Source organism: Balaenoptera acutorostrata, chromosome 3 (assembly GCF_949987535.1).
Source record: "Balaenoptera acutorostrata chromosome 3, mBalAcu1.1, whole genome shotgun sequence".
Lineage (NCBI taxonomy): Eukaryota > Metazoa > Chordata > Mammalia > Artiodactyla > Balaenopteridae > Balaenoptera > Balaenoptera acutorostrata.
In genome coordinates, this window is record NC_080066.1 from 175,172,853 (window position 1) to 175,189,038 (window position 16,186).

Consider the following 16,186-nt stretch of genomic DNA (forward strand, 5'->3'; position numbering starts at 1 on the left):
TTTCTCTAAGACATGCTTTTAGGATAGGAAAAAAATCAGATTAACTATAAATGAGCACAAGACATTTCACTTATCTTGAACAGTGCTTAGCACATAGTAGGCATTCAATAACTATTTGTTGAATAATAGAATTCTTCTGAAATTAAGAGTGCTTGGAAAATGAGTGAAATTAAGTCATTTGTCCCATAACCTGTCTGACTCTAAAACAAGTCAACTCTAAAAATGTAACACACTCTTATAATGGCCTTAAAGGCCACACTTAAAAGTCTGTTTCAGGACTTCCCTGGTGGCGCAGTGGGTAAGACTCTGTGCTCCCAATGCAGGGGGCCCAGGTTCCATCCCTGGTCAGGGAACTAGATCCCACATGCATGCTGCAACTAAGAGTTCGCATGCCACAACTAAGGAGCCCGCCTGCCACAACTAAAACCTGCTGCAACCAAATAAATAAATAAATATATTTTTAAAAAATCTGTTTCAACAAAATATAAATGCAAACACCACAAAAAACTTCTTCCTATACAACTTCCTATGCCTTTTTAAAGAAAATCATTGTTGTTCACACAATTCTTAACAAGCAAGACATTTAAAGACTAATCCTAAAGGAAAAGTATCAGCATTTACCTCTGTATAGTGAGGAGGAACAGAATGAAAATCAGTCGGAAACAGGCATTCCAAAAGTTCCATTTGCCCTATGGACATATCAGTACTGAAATATCTAGAAGCTGATCTTTGTCTTTGTTCATAGGATACTTTGATGCCAGTACCTATAAATCTGTTATAAAAAAATGCATCATTTAAGAGTATCCATATACTGCTAGATTAAACAATGTGTCAAAGAATAGTACACAACTGTTAATACCTACCTGTTCTGACAAGCTCAAATTGTTAGTAATAACTAATATTCTTAAGGATATTAACCAGAAAGACTGCTTCAAATTCCCCATTCCCTGACATAAGATAAAGAAATCAGATCTGCTGATAAGAAATCACCCAGGACATATTTCCCAACACTGCCCTTCCCTCTTCCACATTTTAAAATTTACACTGCAGTGGATAAAATCTTTCAAATCTGTAAAATATATGTACATAGTTTCTTAAACTTATCTAGAAGGGTCATGCAATATTTTTAAAACTTTAGTCAGTGGAACTCAAATGAAGGTCTACCTCTAGTTTTTGTTGCATTTATTATATTTCCTACTGGCAGATATTTGAAACCTTATCAAAAATAGGAAGAAAAAATGTTTTTGCAGTTTTATTATAAATATTATGGTCCTAACCTGTAGAGTTTCTGTTGCTAGATGTAAAAACTACTTTGTATATTAATTTTAATACTTCAAAAAAGTTAAAGTTAAAATGAAAGCCCAAGGCATTTTCTAAAAATAGTAATATATGTGCCTAAGCCATTACATAAAACAACATATGAATGGACAATTTATAGGTCACTCTCATGTTAAAATAAATAGTATTTGCATATTAACAATATTATATGTACTTATAAACTTAATTATCTCCTCATCTATTACGACTCAACCCATAAAAAGATCAGTGGCTATTTGAACAGCTTTGATTTTTTTTTTTTTTTTTTAAGCAGAAATTGAAAATGTAGCGTCCACGCTCAGGATGAGCCTTGGTATCATTTCCCACCCCATGGCCAGCGGCATATGAATCACTTTCAAGTCCCTTTGCATTAGCCCATTCTACACTTACCACCACTGCCATCTCTACTAAACCTGTGACAGTAAGAACTATTTTTATGATCATAATGGTGTCAGTGGGGAATGAAGGCAAAATGTGGGCAAAGAAACTTGACAAGCGCAGGGCAGGGAACTAAAGAAAAGATAATTTAGACAACTCCAAATTATATAGATCTTATATCTGAATGTTTCACATGCCAAATAACCTGAATGAGAGATTCTATGGTAAAAATCTTTGCAGCACTTCAAGAAAACCACACTCACTCTACTCATTTACAAATATTTAAAATGTGAATTGGAAAAACAAATGGAGATAGGTAGGTATTGCAGATAAATGAAAAGTCCACATTTGGTTCCTTTTCAAGGATCATTAATAAATATAAGAGTTTACCTAAGGTGATCATGTGAGCAAGCTTCTGCAAATACTGCTCGGAAAGACTTAAAATCTTCTGTTGAAAATCTTGCTGGATCAATCTTTTCTATACAAGTAAAGAAAGCTATCGCCATAGGTGTCAATGGATTAAGGTTCAGTGACGTTTCAGGTGGAGATAAAGGATCGATGTGAAGCACAGAGATTGAAAACGTTCCCACAGCTAGTCTAAAAATAAATTCAGGCCTGGATTCATCCACTGAAACAGATCTAGAGGGGAGAGCTGAAATACATGTGTTAAAATTATATTCATAAAAAAGTTAATACTTAAAACAATCCATTATATCAAAATTATAAAACATTTACTCATGTGTTAATTTTAAAACTAAACCTGAGGTTTTAGTCTCAAAAAACATGTGATCACACATTTTGAGTGATATTAAACAAGTAAAATAAACTAATCTTTCTGCATTTTACATCCAAGATCCTTGATACTTGAAGTACAAAAAAAAAAATTGTTACAATAGGAAACATACGAACAAAACTTTTGCATTAATAAAACTGTATTGGAAAAAGTCAGAGATTAACCAAAAGCTGCTCTTCAAATTTTCCTTTAAGTCTGTATCTATTTCAATTAAATTTTGCAGAAAAGAAATCTGAGGTTCTCTTTCAAGGAAAGTGTAAACGTGAAAGAAAAATCAGATAGTTGACTGAGACCCCTAAACTGCAATAATGATATGAAACTTACTGTGTACTTTTTACTAAAAATATTTAAGTATTTAAATACACAAAGAATACAATAAATAGGCACCTATTCTGAAACACTTCATAGTGAATTGTTCAACAATGCTTCTTTTTGTTTCTAAATTTTGTTAAATAGCCTAGACCAAAGAAAATTTTATGAAAAAGAAAAGAATCAATAGAATGGCATTTTTTTAAAACAATTTTTTTTTAATTTTTAAGTTTTTAAAAATTCCAGGGGAAACTATCAACAAATGTCTTTTTTTTACTTACCAGTCTTCTGTAAAGATGTTGGGTGAACTAGGTTGGATGGTAATGCTGACCCTCTTACTGGCTGTTCTTTATGATGATCAAGGAAATCTCCCCAAGTTGGCTGAAGCTATAAAATAATTATTTTAAAGCACATGAATAAAGTGCAAAATTTTAGAAGCAACTTTTCAAGAATAGAACAAAAATTAATTAATACTTTACCACAGTAGTACTTAACGGAGATCCTGCTGGGGTGTTTGTATATGTACTAGTTAATGATAACTCAAGGTCCATATTTGGGGGTTCCCCAAGAGGTGGAAGAGAAGACAGGCTATGGGACATGTCCATATCAGCCATGGAGAAGAAAACTTCTTCTTCTAGACAGAATTAAACTTTGTCAGTTTTATTATAATTCCAATTCACATCTTTAAATAAGTTCATATATATTAATATCATATTCTTCCCTCAGGTTATCTGAGATATAGTGATGTCCTAAATTTTATGTTACTTCAAATGGGGTAATTTCTTTGGAACCAAGATATTAATGTCATAGTAAAAACTCAACTGAATATAGATTAACAAAAGGTTAAGCTAGCCCACTGGTGAACTTTTTAAAAAAATATATGATAAGCTGCATTACATGGTATAATGTAATGTCATTAACTGTCATATGATTTTAAAATAATCCAGATTTTTAAATAGTATAAATATCTTGCAATCTCTGGTTTCATATGGATACAGCTATTTCTTTAAAAAAAAAAAAAAAGAGTTGAATATTTTATTTAGAATTCTATTTATGTTTTACTTCTTTCTAGAGACTGTTTTACCCTCATGCAAATGAAGTTTCTTATGGCCAGAATTTCTTGAGTAGACTTTAATTTTTTATTTAGTTCAACATTCCATACTTAAATTGATTCTTATTATTCATGGTATTAGTTAGTGCTTACACATTCTGAAATGCAAAGTAAACCGGGTAAAGATTATATTTACATTTAATTGATAGAAAGATTAATGGACAAAGGTTCCTATGTAAAGAAAACTACTGTAAGTTATTATGAGAGCACATAAGAATTTGACAAAATGAATAATTACCCCCAATTTATCTTCTGTGTAAATCCACATTTTTAATTGACTTTCCTTAGAATAAATCATGATTTACAAAACAAAACTATACAATCAAAAGGGACACTGCAGCACGCGTGCCAGCGCACCACTGTAAGGCTGTGCTTAGATCGACTGATAAATTTAAACCTTCTTGGATCTTCAGTCTTTTCATTGCTGAACTCCATTTTACAGCAGCCAAAATTAAGTTTACCTTGCTCTATGATGAGAATGTATGATTCTGAAGTCAACTTTTTGAGTTGCTTACCCCGGCTAGAAGGTGTACGAGCCGCTTCTGTCTCATAAAAGCTTTGCTCTGAGGAAACACCCGCAGAGAGGGAATCTTTCCTCAAATAATACCGGTTTAATTCCATTTGAATTCGATATTCATCTTCTTGCTGCATGGGTCGATTTTTTCTGTCTTTATTAGCTAACCCGATTTTGCTTGAATTTTCTACAAGTATACAAAAGGAAAGCAAAACAGTAATTAAATTTGGAGTTAATTAATCATTTCTCTCCCAACCCACTTATCCAATATCAATGGCAACTTAGTACCACAGTCAGTGCAAAACCACCACTGTTTAATATTAACTGGAGATCTAAGCAATAGCTCTAAGCAGCTAGCTAGGAATCAGAAGATCTGATCTCTGATAGACAAGTCATTAAAAATTTTAAGTGCGTGCTATTTAATGTGTTTAAGAATTACACCTTCTCAGTTGTATGAAGTACTACCCCCAACCAAGGAAGTAAGCCAGTCAGTTCTGAAAATGTTATGTATGTGATACAAACAATCTGAACTCCAATTTGTTCCATGATAATACAATTTGAAAGATCCGATCAAATTTAACTATTGAGGATTCTTATTTACAATACAATACAGGTTTGGTTTTTTTTTTTTTTTTTTTGGCTGCATTGGGTCTTCGTTGCCGTGCACGGGCTTTCTCTAGTTGCAGCGAGCAGGGGCTACTCTTCATTGCAGTGCGTGGGCTTCTCATTGCAGTGGCTTCTTTTGTTGCGGAGCACGGGCTCCAGGCATGTGGGCTTCAATAGTTGCAGCACACGGGCTCAGTAGTTTCAGCATGCAGGCCCTAGAGTGCGTGGGCTTCAGTAGTTGCAGCACGCAGGCTCAGCAGTTGCGGTGCACAGGCTTAGTTGCTCCGTGCTTGTGGGATCTTCCCAGACCAGGGATCGAACCCGTGTCCCCTGCATTGGCAGGTGGACTCTTAACCACTGTGCCACCAGGAAAGTCCCTACAATACAGCTTTAAGTTCACACATTTCCTATATAATAATGCAATTTCCTATTTGTATGCTATATATTTTAGCTAAAAAGTTTTAAAGAATTAGAAATAATAACAGAATTATACTTGCCTGGTCCAGCAATAGCTGCTAACATATCCAAAAGCAAGTGCACCTGCCTTGGCGACAGGAATAGATGTATAGAGTCTATCTGTCCATCAATATCCAACTTGAAAAAAAAAAGAAAGAAAGCAAGAAAGAAAACTACTCAGGATGAATACTCTTTATAAACTCATCATGACAAATCCCAGTATATTTTAATGCACTAAGAGGAATACTGATCATTTAGCCTTGGATTCCTTTACCTAAGATTCTCTCTACTAATCCACACAACCTAAATGAAAAGATATAAGGCCAACAACTGTTGTTTTAAGAGGGAAAATCCTCCTGAGAAATTCCACGTTGGCAAGTCCAATGTCATACTTTGTGTCTCTCTGAGTTTTCTGAGTATTTAAGGTATTTGAGGAGGCCTTAAGATACAGTCTCCAAGAAGGACTATCTATAGCAGTAACCGAGTAATCATTCCCATCATGATTTCAAAAGACTCAAATCATAATCTTTAAAGCTTGATTCAAAGCAAGAGCAAATAAAGTTGGCTTTCATAAGTCTGCCCACAGATCACACTCCTTTGTAGAACACGCAAGGACCTTCTCTATCAACAGTGTGTCCCTGTGAATGCCCTCTGTGCCCCACAAAGCCCACTCGCCACTGGGCACAGAGCCACAGCAGAAAGAGGGAGCTCGTGTGGAATTCCCTTCTCTTTTCCAACTCCCTGTCCATTTTTCCTTCTAGAAATAAAAGCCCGATCCTACTCTCACCCTGATTCTTTTGGAGTATACTCTGACAAAAGCAATTACCCTGTTCTCTACATCACATTCTGGAAAGTTGAATATGCTCGCCTTACTTTTCATTCACCTCCTCTTATTTCTAATGTTAACACGGACTCCTATTATCTTTATGCCATTTTACAATTTAAAAATAATTCAATTAAGAAAACACTTATATTTGGGAAATGGCACCTTTCCCAGGCGAAAAACAAATTTCTTCTGATTGTAAGAACAAAAAATAAAATAAATTACATAGTGACTTTGAGAAATTTCCATGATCTAACTAATAAAATAATACATTCTCCAATAATAATAATAATCATTATTACCAACTTTGTTTTTTGAGTACTGGGGCACTGTGTTAGATGCTTTTATTTCCTCTAATTCTTAGTACTGTTCCTGTCTTACAGATGAGAAAACAGTTCACAAAGATTAAGTGATTTGCGCAAGGCCATCTAACAGACCCAGAGCCAGGATTTTAAGCTAAGCTGACCCGTGGAGTGCTGGTTTCATGGGGCTCCTTACTGACTGCTGACATCCCAGGCCATAAATCAACAAGGAGTTGAGGCTGGGGACAGTGGGAAGATCTCTTTCTGATTATATGCTGAACTTAAAACCTTTCTATGTATGTTCACATGTACTCCGTGGCTTCCTCTTCCACATTCCCACAGCCATGTCTATGCCCTTATTTTATCTTGTATTAAGACAAAGATTGCATTCCGTTCATCTCTGCATCTGTCCCAAGAACTTGTATGGGGTCTGGCATACAGTAGTCACTCAAATGTCTAGAGCTAGTTAGATAAGTGAATATACAAATGAATAAACCCTGATATCTTCTCAAACTACATTTTACACAGATTATATGAAAGATTAGTTTTCAGAGTCTGAAAATAATACCTGACAGACACATTGTTAACTGACTAAATACATGCAAGGCTGTATTCAGCCTGATTCTCCAGGCTGTTCAATATTGTTCCCTAAGAAATGAGTACAGTTGTCTTTACACTGTCTTCAAAAAGCTATGAGACATCATGAAAAAAATCAATCTCTTTTCATAAATATTATAAAAACGGACATTCCATTCAAAATACACATAGGTGGATAGTTTTACATACACGTAATTAAACATCCCCTTCAGTCAACTTGCTTTCCCAATCTCTCCTTCCTTTAACTTTATCATTTGATGACGATAGAGATTCTTTAAGACATTCCTAGTTATCTGAACTAATGAATGTTTCTGAAGTGGAGGAAAGTAAGCGTAGGAGACAGCTTCAAATCCTGAGCTGCGCCAGATGGGCGGAAGGCCCGTCTTCACCCGAACTCTGTCACCTACAGACAGAAGCACCAGCTGAGAGTAAAAACGCTGACTCCCAAGACCGTGGCCCCTTCGTCACAGGGTAATTTACAGCAACCAATCAGTGGGTCCCCGCATACAGTAAAGGATGCCTGTGGCTTTATTCTGTTTTTATCTACAGAAAATAAAACAAATACTTACCTTAGCTCCAGGAAGTACCTCATTCTGTTTCAATGTGAGACTCAACCCCAAGCTACCGACTAGCCCTCCAATCTGCACGGGGTCAGAGGGTGCTGCCTCTGGCAAACTCCTAGTTAGTTGTGGGTGTGGCTCATAAACAATTCTGGGACTCCAGCTAGGGGATAGCTTTGGCTCAGCTTCCTACAGTAAGGCAATAAGAAGAAAAGCAATTCTTTAAAATACCTTAATGTAAATAAATTGAAATGCAAAATACAATTGTCAGTTTAAGAAGAATGAAGTATTTGACATGAAAACTGTATGATGTGACAATGGATAAACCAGTATTGTAGAGCTACCATGAAACAGCACAGTACCTTAATAAAGGCAAATCATGGAAAAGGACTTTATGAATAAAGCACAGTCTCTGTTCAAGTTCCATAATAAGAAAATTTAATAGACATTCTATAATTAAGAAAATAAGATTTGTGAAATAAAGTAAAAGATAAATTATGGAGTGATTAATTTATAAAAGGACTCTCCACTCTTAGAAGGGATTAACAAAGAGTTCCTTAATTATAAAACTTCTTTAAGATATGACTTGTAAGATACATCTTCAGCAATACATTCAGCATGTAAGGTAAATGTGAACATTACTTGATTTCCTGTTTTTACTGTAAAAAGGGTATTAGATGTTAATATATCATTTCCCTCTAAGACATAGAATCCAGTGTTTCCCTATCAAGTTAATATATAGCAAACTGGCAGAAATGGCATTAATTATAAATGTGAGTATTCTTAAATCTCCAAAATATATGCCCCCATTACTGAATATTTGTGTTAACTCTCACATCATATGGAAACCTATTAGTACATATTACATACCCTAGGAAATTTTAATAACTCTCATGTAAACCTTTCAAAAATCTATGATCTTGGTTTTTTGGTTTTTTGTTTTGTTTTCCTTACCGCTGGTGCAGTTGAACAAACTGGGGAAGATTTTGCTGATGCAGAAAACTCATCCCAGAAGAGAGACACTCCAGAGAGCTGAAGTAACTTGTGAGCAAAAGCTGTGGGCTGATGTACATTAATTCCTGAGGACTCGTCAGCAGTTTCATCACAGTACATGGTTCTGAAAGTTAAAAACAAAAAGAGCATTTGCATAAAACTCCTAGGAAAACCTACTTGCAATTATAAGAAATGCACATAGCTGTTGAAGTTAAAGGAATTTTTCAAGTGTTAGCTCTTCTTAGAATATACCTAAAAGGTGGGTCAGCATTACCATGCTTTACTACAGTAAGTATTTTCATGAAGAGACATTAAGCCCAAGAAGGTAAAGTTTGAGGCTCCTAAATTTGGGGGAAAAAATTAATAACTTCCTAAAGTTAGCTTCAAGGAAAACAACTCCTGTGCTCCCTCACAAACACCTCTTGGTTAACAGTGAGACAGCATTTGGCTCCAAGTCACAAGTCTGACGTGACATTTCTTGAATTCCTGTAACTATTCTATGAGTCCTTACGACTCATCTTCAGCTTAAATAAAATATTGTTGTGCTAAATGCATGAGACTTTAGAAACTTTTTAAATATACCATTTTAAGGTAATGCAACCTAATTTCAAAGATCTGTTAACAGTAACTGTTCCACTAATAGCTATTGTTTTGTGAAAGACAGAAACCAGAGCTCAATAAAGGCCCCCAACAGATCCACATACAAAGTGTCTTTGGTGCTCGGTGTACATACTTCTTTCTGCTTATCTCTGCTGGCAGCTCATGTGGCATTAAGACACAGGTGAAGAGTTACTACCTCAAAACAACACTCAGTAGTGGGTATGTAAATCAATCCCTGTTTTAGAGCTATTTATAGGTGCTCCAAGTGGGCAAACACAGAAAACAAAAAGTGATGTGTTTATATCTTTTTAAGTAAATCACTATTGTACATATTGACCTTAAAATACCCTCACAGAATCTTCAAAGAAAACAACAGTCTTAGCCTAAAGCAGCACATAGACCAAATAAAGCAAAGCAAAAAAGCCTATCACATTAATGAGACACATCTAAATAGTACCTTGTTCATATGAAAAAACTGAAACTCCCCAACAGGAGTACCTTAAATTTAGTACCACTCAAATAGTCATTATTTTGATTTGATATTAACTAAAAGAGAATTACTTGCTTTGTGAAATCAAATATTCAGAGCATTGTATTATATATAATTATACCCCAACTGGTACTTTCAGTTTTCAATAATGGGATTAGAACATAACTTAGAGACAAGCACTTTACTCAGAAATAATGTAATATATTAACTTAATACAAGCACCTCTAAACTCCAAAAGCATCCTGAAATCTAATGAGTCAGATTTTATTATTTACAAAGGAAAGAACAGGGTAATTTGCTTTCAGATATAAGAAGTCTTACCTTTCTATTCGAATTTCAAGTGCAGTTCCAGTTTTGGAATTTTCTGGCACATGTTCAATTCTCAAGACAGTGTCTATAAAAGTGACTTTTACTCTTCTTAGTACTAGAGTAAACAGGTAACCGTCAACATGAGACCATGTGTATACTAAATAAAAACTTCTAATGAAAGGAATAAATACTAAATTAGTTTAATAAGAACTTACAAAATAAAAGTTGAATTTCTTTCCTTAAAAAAACCCCCAAATCTTGAGCTTTGTAATAAATATTTTGCCTTGCTGAGCACTTACCCATGTTACATCTCAACCTGGGGCAATGACTAACACTATCTGTTGAATTCTAATCCCTTCATTATGCAAGCATAATAAAATAAACAAAGGAGAAACTAGGGTAAACAAGAACATGAAATTTAATTGAATACAGTAAGTCCCCTACATATGAACGAGTTCCGTTCCGAGAGCGAGTCCAATTTTTTCGTAAGTCCAACAAAGTTAGCCTAGGTACCCAACTAACACAATCGGCTATATAGTACTGTACTGTAATAGGTTTATAATACTTTTCACACAAATAATACATAAAAAAACAAACATAAAAAATAAAACATTTTTAATCTTACAGTACAGTACGTTGAAAAGTACAGTAGTACAGCACAGCAGCTGGCATACAGGGGCTGGTAGTAGTACCAGCTACATCACTGCTGCTTTTACGCTTGCTTCCAGACATCCTGGGCTTGAAATAAAGATACTGTATTACTGTACTCTATATAGTACTGTGCAGTAAAGTACACAAAAGCACAACCACTTGAAGAGGATGCACACACGTGACAATGTACACCAGACACGTGAACTAACACATGATTGGACATGTGAACGCATGTTCACATCTTTGAAAGTTTGCAACTTGAAGGTTTTTTATGTGGAGGATTTACTGTACAAGTTTTAAAATAACCTCAGTTCTAAAGTTCTGAAGTAAGAATAACAATTCTTTTAAAATCACTCAAATGAGTTTTTCTTATACAAGGCTTACTACTAAGTAAAATCTAAAATTTTTGAAAATACTCAATAATGCCAAACCTGTTTCAATGGTTTCAGCAAACTTTTCAAGTCCTTCAAAAGGCTGGGATCCTTCTCCTTGTTCATCTGTTAGTTTCTGGCTAAGACATTCTTTTGCCAATTGCATACTGCTGGTCATGAAACTTGACCAATACATAGGCTCAGAACCAGTTGCTGCAGAAAATATAGATTAATCCTAAATAACTTCTCATAGTTACAACAAAGCCATTTCTTAAAATCATACATTTCAAACAGATAAATTCTTAATCCTCCAAGAGATATTCAGCATCATGGTGTCACCCAGGGATACAATAGTCTAGAAATTACTCCTGAGATTTAAACATCACCTTATAATAACTGAGAAGGAAAAAAAAAAAATCACAGAAAAAAGTCCAGAGACACATGTTCTCATTACATGATATATATCTGACAAATAATTAATTCACATATTCATTCAAGTATTTAATGGATATTTTATATGAGTGGTATTGTTCAAAATACTGTAGAGCAGGGGTCAACAAAATTCCTGCAAAGGATCAGACAGTAAATATTTTAGGCTTTGTGGGCCATATGGTCTCTATCACAACTACTCAACTCTCTCACTCTAGTACAAAAGCAGCCAGAGAAAATGAATGAATGAATGAATGAATATGTATATATGGTGATGTTCCAATAAAAATTTATTTACAAAAACAGATGACAGACCAGATTTGGTGTGCAGGCCATAGTTAGCTGACCCTGCTATAAAAGAAAGAAAAATAAAATAATTATTAATTCTGCCCTCAAAAAGACTACAAAATAGTAGAAGAAATGAGATAAAATTAAGAAGAATTAATAGCCAACTACTGAGTGTCAACAGAAAATATTATGATAGCTAAGAGAAGAGGCTAAATCTTCTAGCTGAGGGAATTCACAGGAAAGTAGAGATAGCAGTTGACCTAGGCTTTAGAAGGTTACTATAAATGCAGATAAAACAGAAGAGCATCCTTGGAGAAGGAACACACAAACTGTGAAAAGTCCTTTCCAGATCCTCCCTTATGAGAGAATTCCACCACACTTCCTTATGTTATTCAAAACAAACTGACAGAGATTACTAGAACTATTGTCTTCTAAAATTAAAAGTCCTTTTAATGAAATATTTTTAAAATAAGGGTAAAATATTTGACTTTCCTTAGTAAAGTATTACTACATCTATCAGCTTGGTTAAAATATAAAATATTCTTGTTAATTAAATACCAGATTATTAAGAATTTCCATGCATAGATTACCAATTTTAAAAATACAGATACTAAATTTTACTAAGCATAACTTAAACGCTGGTGTTTCAGGCAGCACTTGGGATTATAATTCTTCAAATATATCTTTACAAACATCACTTGTCACTGAAAGAATTTAAGTTCATAATTTAAGATGATTCACCATCATGACTTTACTAGCTTATACATAAACACACACTCTCTGCAGTAGATAATCCAAGACACAACATAGCACAGTGGTTAAGAATAGGGGCTCCAGAACTAGACTGCCTAGGTCCAGATTCCATATTTTCCATTTAATTAGCTATAACCTTGGACAAGTTATTAAACCTAGTATTTATGCTTCAATTTCCTATTCAGCAAAATGGAGATAATTAAAAGTATCTATGTCAAAGAGCTACTGTGAGGATAGTACTTGTAAACCACCCAGAACAGTATCTGGCATGCAAGAAGCACAGTATACATGTTTGATAAATCAGAAAACATCATATGTGTAATTAAAGCTACCACACGCATATACTTGTAAACAATGACTTGCTACTACTTTAAATCTTTTCCTTCCCAAAGTTTTCTTCTGAAAATTTTCAATCCTAAGAAAGAGGTGTACAATGAACATCTGCATACCCTACACCTAGATTCATCAAGATTACACACACACTGAGACTTCCCTGGTGGTCCAGTGGTTAAGAATCCGCCTTCCAATGCAGGGTATGTGGGCTCAATCCCTGGTCAGGGAACTAAGATCCCATATGCTGCGGGGCAACTAAGCCCACGTGCCACACCTAGAGAGTCCGTACGCCGCAACTACTGAGCCCACGTGCTCTGGAGCCCGCACGCCACACCTAGAGAAGTCCGCGCACCACAACGAAGAGCCCACACACCGCAACAAAGACCCAGTGCAGCCAGGAAAAAAAATAAAAAGATTACATACACACTCTCAAACTTTCACTGAACTATTTGAAGGTAAACTGCAGACATCATAACACTCACTCCTAATGACTTCAGCATGTAACTCCTAAGAACAGGGCCAGTCTCCTGCAAAAGCTCAATACCATTAACACACCCAAGCAACGTAACACTGACACAATATCTTACATACATTCAATACCCAAATTTCCCCAGCTGCCTCAGTAACATTCTTCATAGGAAAGAAAGAAAGAAACAGAATTATGTAGTGCAATTAGTTATTCGTGTCTTTAGTCTCCTTTGATCGGAACAGTTCCTCTACCTTCCTTGTCTTTCATGACACCGACATTTTTTTAACAGTACCAACCAGTTAGTTTACAGAATTTCCCTTATTTTGGATTTGTCTGACTGCTTCCTCGTGATTTGATTCAGATTAAGCACTTTTAGCAGAAATAATACATAAGTGATCACGTCTTTCTCAGTCCCTCAGTCAGGACACACATGATGTCAGTTTAACCCATTATTGATGAGGTTAAGCTTGATCACTCAGTTACAGTGGTGACTGTCAATTTTCTGCACTGTAAAAGAAACTTTTTCCCTCTGCAAATAATATGTAAACAGTGGGAGATATTCTGATACTGTCTAAATATCCAGTTTTTCAACAACCCTTCACCGAATGGTATCAGCGTTCATTGATGATCTTGATACCATTAATTTTTACTATGGTGGCTGAAAACATGGGGATAGTCTATCTTTTTTTTTTTTTTAATTTATTTATTATTTATTTTTGGCTGTGTTGGGTCTTCGTTTCTGTGCAAGGGCTTTCTCTAGTTGCGGTGAGCGGGGGCCACTCTTCATCGCGGTGCGCAGGCCTCTCACTGTCGCGGCCTCTCTTGTTGCGGAGCACAGGCTCCAGACGCGCAGGCTCGGTAGTTGTGGCTCACGGGCCTAGTTGCTCCGCGGCGTGTGGGATCTTCCCAGACCAGGGCTCGAACCCATGTCCCCTGCATTGGCAGGCGGATTCTCAACCACTGCGCCACCGGGGAAGCCCTATCATTTTTTTATGTTTATAAGTAGTAGCAATGAAGAGCTTTCCCTTCTCCTTGCCCCCCTTACATACTTATTTACTTATTTGTATTGACATGGACTTAGGGGTTTTTTTTATTTAGTGTGTTATAATCCATTATTGTCATTATCCTTTTTGATGCCCAAGTTTTCCAGATTTGGCCAACGGGAGCCCCTTCAAGCCCAATCCTGTGTCCTTTTAACATTTCTCCATCAATCTTTGAGCACTTCCTTGCTTTCTGGCACAGTACTTTGAATCTTTAAAACATAAGTCACTTTTTATTCAGTATTGTGTAATAATTGATAATGGAAAATAATTTGAACCATAATATATATACATATAAACATATAAATATGTATAACAATCACTTTGCTGTACACCTGAAGCATTGTAAATCAACTATACTTCAAGTAAAAAAAAAAAAAGCATAAGTCACTTTAGATAATTGGTAACAATTAAACCAATCATCTATATGCTAAAGTTCCTGTAGGTAAATAGAGTCAGAAATAACTCATGAAGATACAATCACACGCCCCCCACATGGACCACGCCCTAATATTTTATCTACTGAAAATCTCACAAATACAATGCAAAATTAATACTGAATTTAACGCAATTAGGTTACTTTCCCAATCTCTGAAAATTAAAAATAGAAACAAACAGAAACACATAATATACACCTACCTAGGCGAGGTCTAGGTCGGAAGACCAGTTCTAACCCTTTCATTTCCAGTGCACAATTATCCTGCAGCAAGGAGCCCCAGGGAACAGACAGAGAAATTGACTGTATGAATCCCTCAGTGACTTCTAAAGGTGCATCTGCTGACTCCAGGATCTCATTGAGACACTAAAGAGAAAAAAAAAAGTGCATTTTGAAATCACAAGAACAAGAACTTAAAATTGTTAACTTATTCAGAGATGCTAAATAAGTTCATACATGTGTCAGGCACTAAGGATAAAGAAAGCAGAGACCAAGATAAGGATGATTCCTGGTCCTCACTAAGCTGACAAAACAGCTTACCACAAAAGACACATTTAACTAAAGTGTGATAAGTTGCATGAGAGAGGAAATAACTGTACTATTTGAACGTGTAAAAGAACCTAACCTAGAGATACAAGGCAGGCCACCTGAGGAAGTGCTATTTAAAGCTGACACCAGAAGGCTGAGGAGTTAATCGGACACAGTGGTCCAGAGAGAGACAATAGCATGTAGGATTCAAAGAAGGCAGAGGTCAGAGTGTACAAGCACACATATTTGAGATACAAGAGTTTTGGGCGGGGTGGGGGGCAGGTGTGGAAAAAGCTGCTTTAGGCTTTCGTGTAGCATGCCAGGGTGATGACTAGAGATAAGGCTACATAGATAAGGGTGAATGGGATCCAAAAAGCCTTGTAATTAATGTTAAAGAGTCTGAAATTTATCTCAAGGGTAACGTGAAGCCAGTGAAAGACTTTAAGCAAGGGCACCACGATGAGGAAAGAACTTTTAGTGAGCCACTCCTGCTGTCACGTACAGCATGTATTGGAGGAAAGTGAAACTCAAGCAGAAAGGACGTTATAAGTAAGAGAAACTAAAGTTTGGTTTGGCAAGGATAGTGACAATGAGGAAAGTTAGAGGAAGATGGATTTTTGAAATATATTAGGAAGTAGAATTAATTGGCATCATGAGGGGTAAAGACAAGAAGGAATGAAGAATGACTCACAGGTTGCTGGCCTGGGCAACGGCTTAGATAGGGGTACCA

At 35.8% G+C, this 16,186-nt stretch overlaps 1 protein-coding gene across 5 annotated transcripts in view; it reads right to left on the reverse strand.

Moving 5' to 3' along the window:
• Positions 1–16,186, reverse strand: part of ATG2B (autophagy related 2B) — a 70,896-nt gene that overhangs the window by 48,104 nt on the left and 6,606 nt on the right. For 3 of the 5 annotated variants that reach the window (XR_009007501.1, XM_007178889.3, XM_007178888.3), the window contains exons 2-12: positions 15,132–15,294; positions 11,241–11,393; positions 10,171–10,273; positions 8,721–8,883; positions 7,776–7,955; positions 5,526–5,622; positions 4,424–4,609; positions 3,277–3,431; positions 3,079–3,184; positions 2,086–2,347; positions 622–772 (exon numbers count right to left, since the gene is read on the reverse strand). Coding sequence is in view for 4 of the 5 variants with exons in the window: in XM_007178889.3 (XP_007178951.2) it covers positions 622–772; positions 2,086–2,347; positions 3,079–3,184; positions 3,277–3,431; positions 4,424–4,609; positions 5,526–5,622; positions 7,776–7,955; positions 8,721–8,883; positions 10,171–10,273; positions 11,241–11,393; positions 15,132–15,294 (1,719 nt within the window). In the remaining variant the exon portion in view is untranslated. Of the gene's footprint in view, positions 1–621; positions 773–2,085; positions 2,348–3,078; positions 3,185–3,276; positions 3,432–4,423; positions 4,610–5,525; positions 5,623–7,775; positions 7,956–8,720; positions 8,884–10,170; positions 10,330–11,240; positions 11,394–15,131; positions 15,295–16,186 lie in introns of those variants that run through there. The other 2 variants (XM_057543020.1, XM_057543021.1) reach the window with 2 other exon arrangements.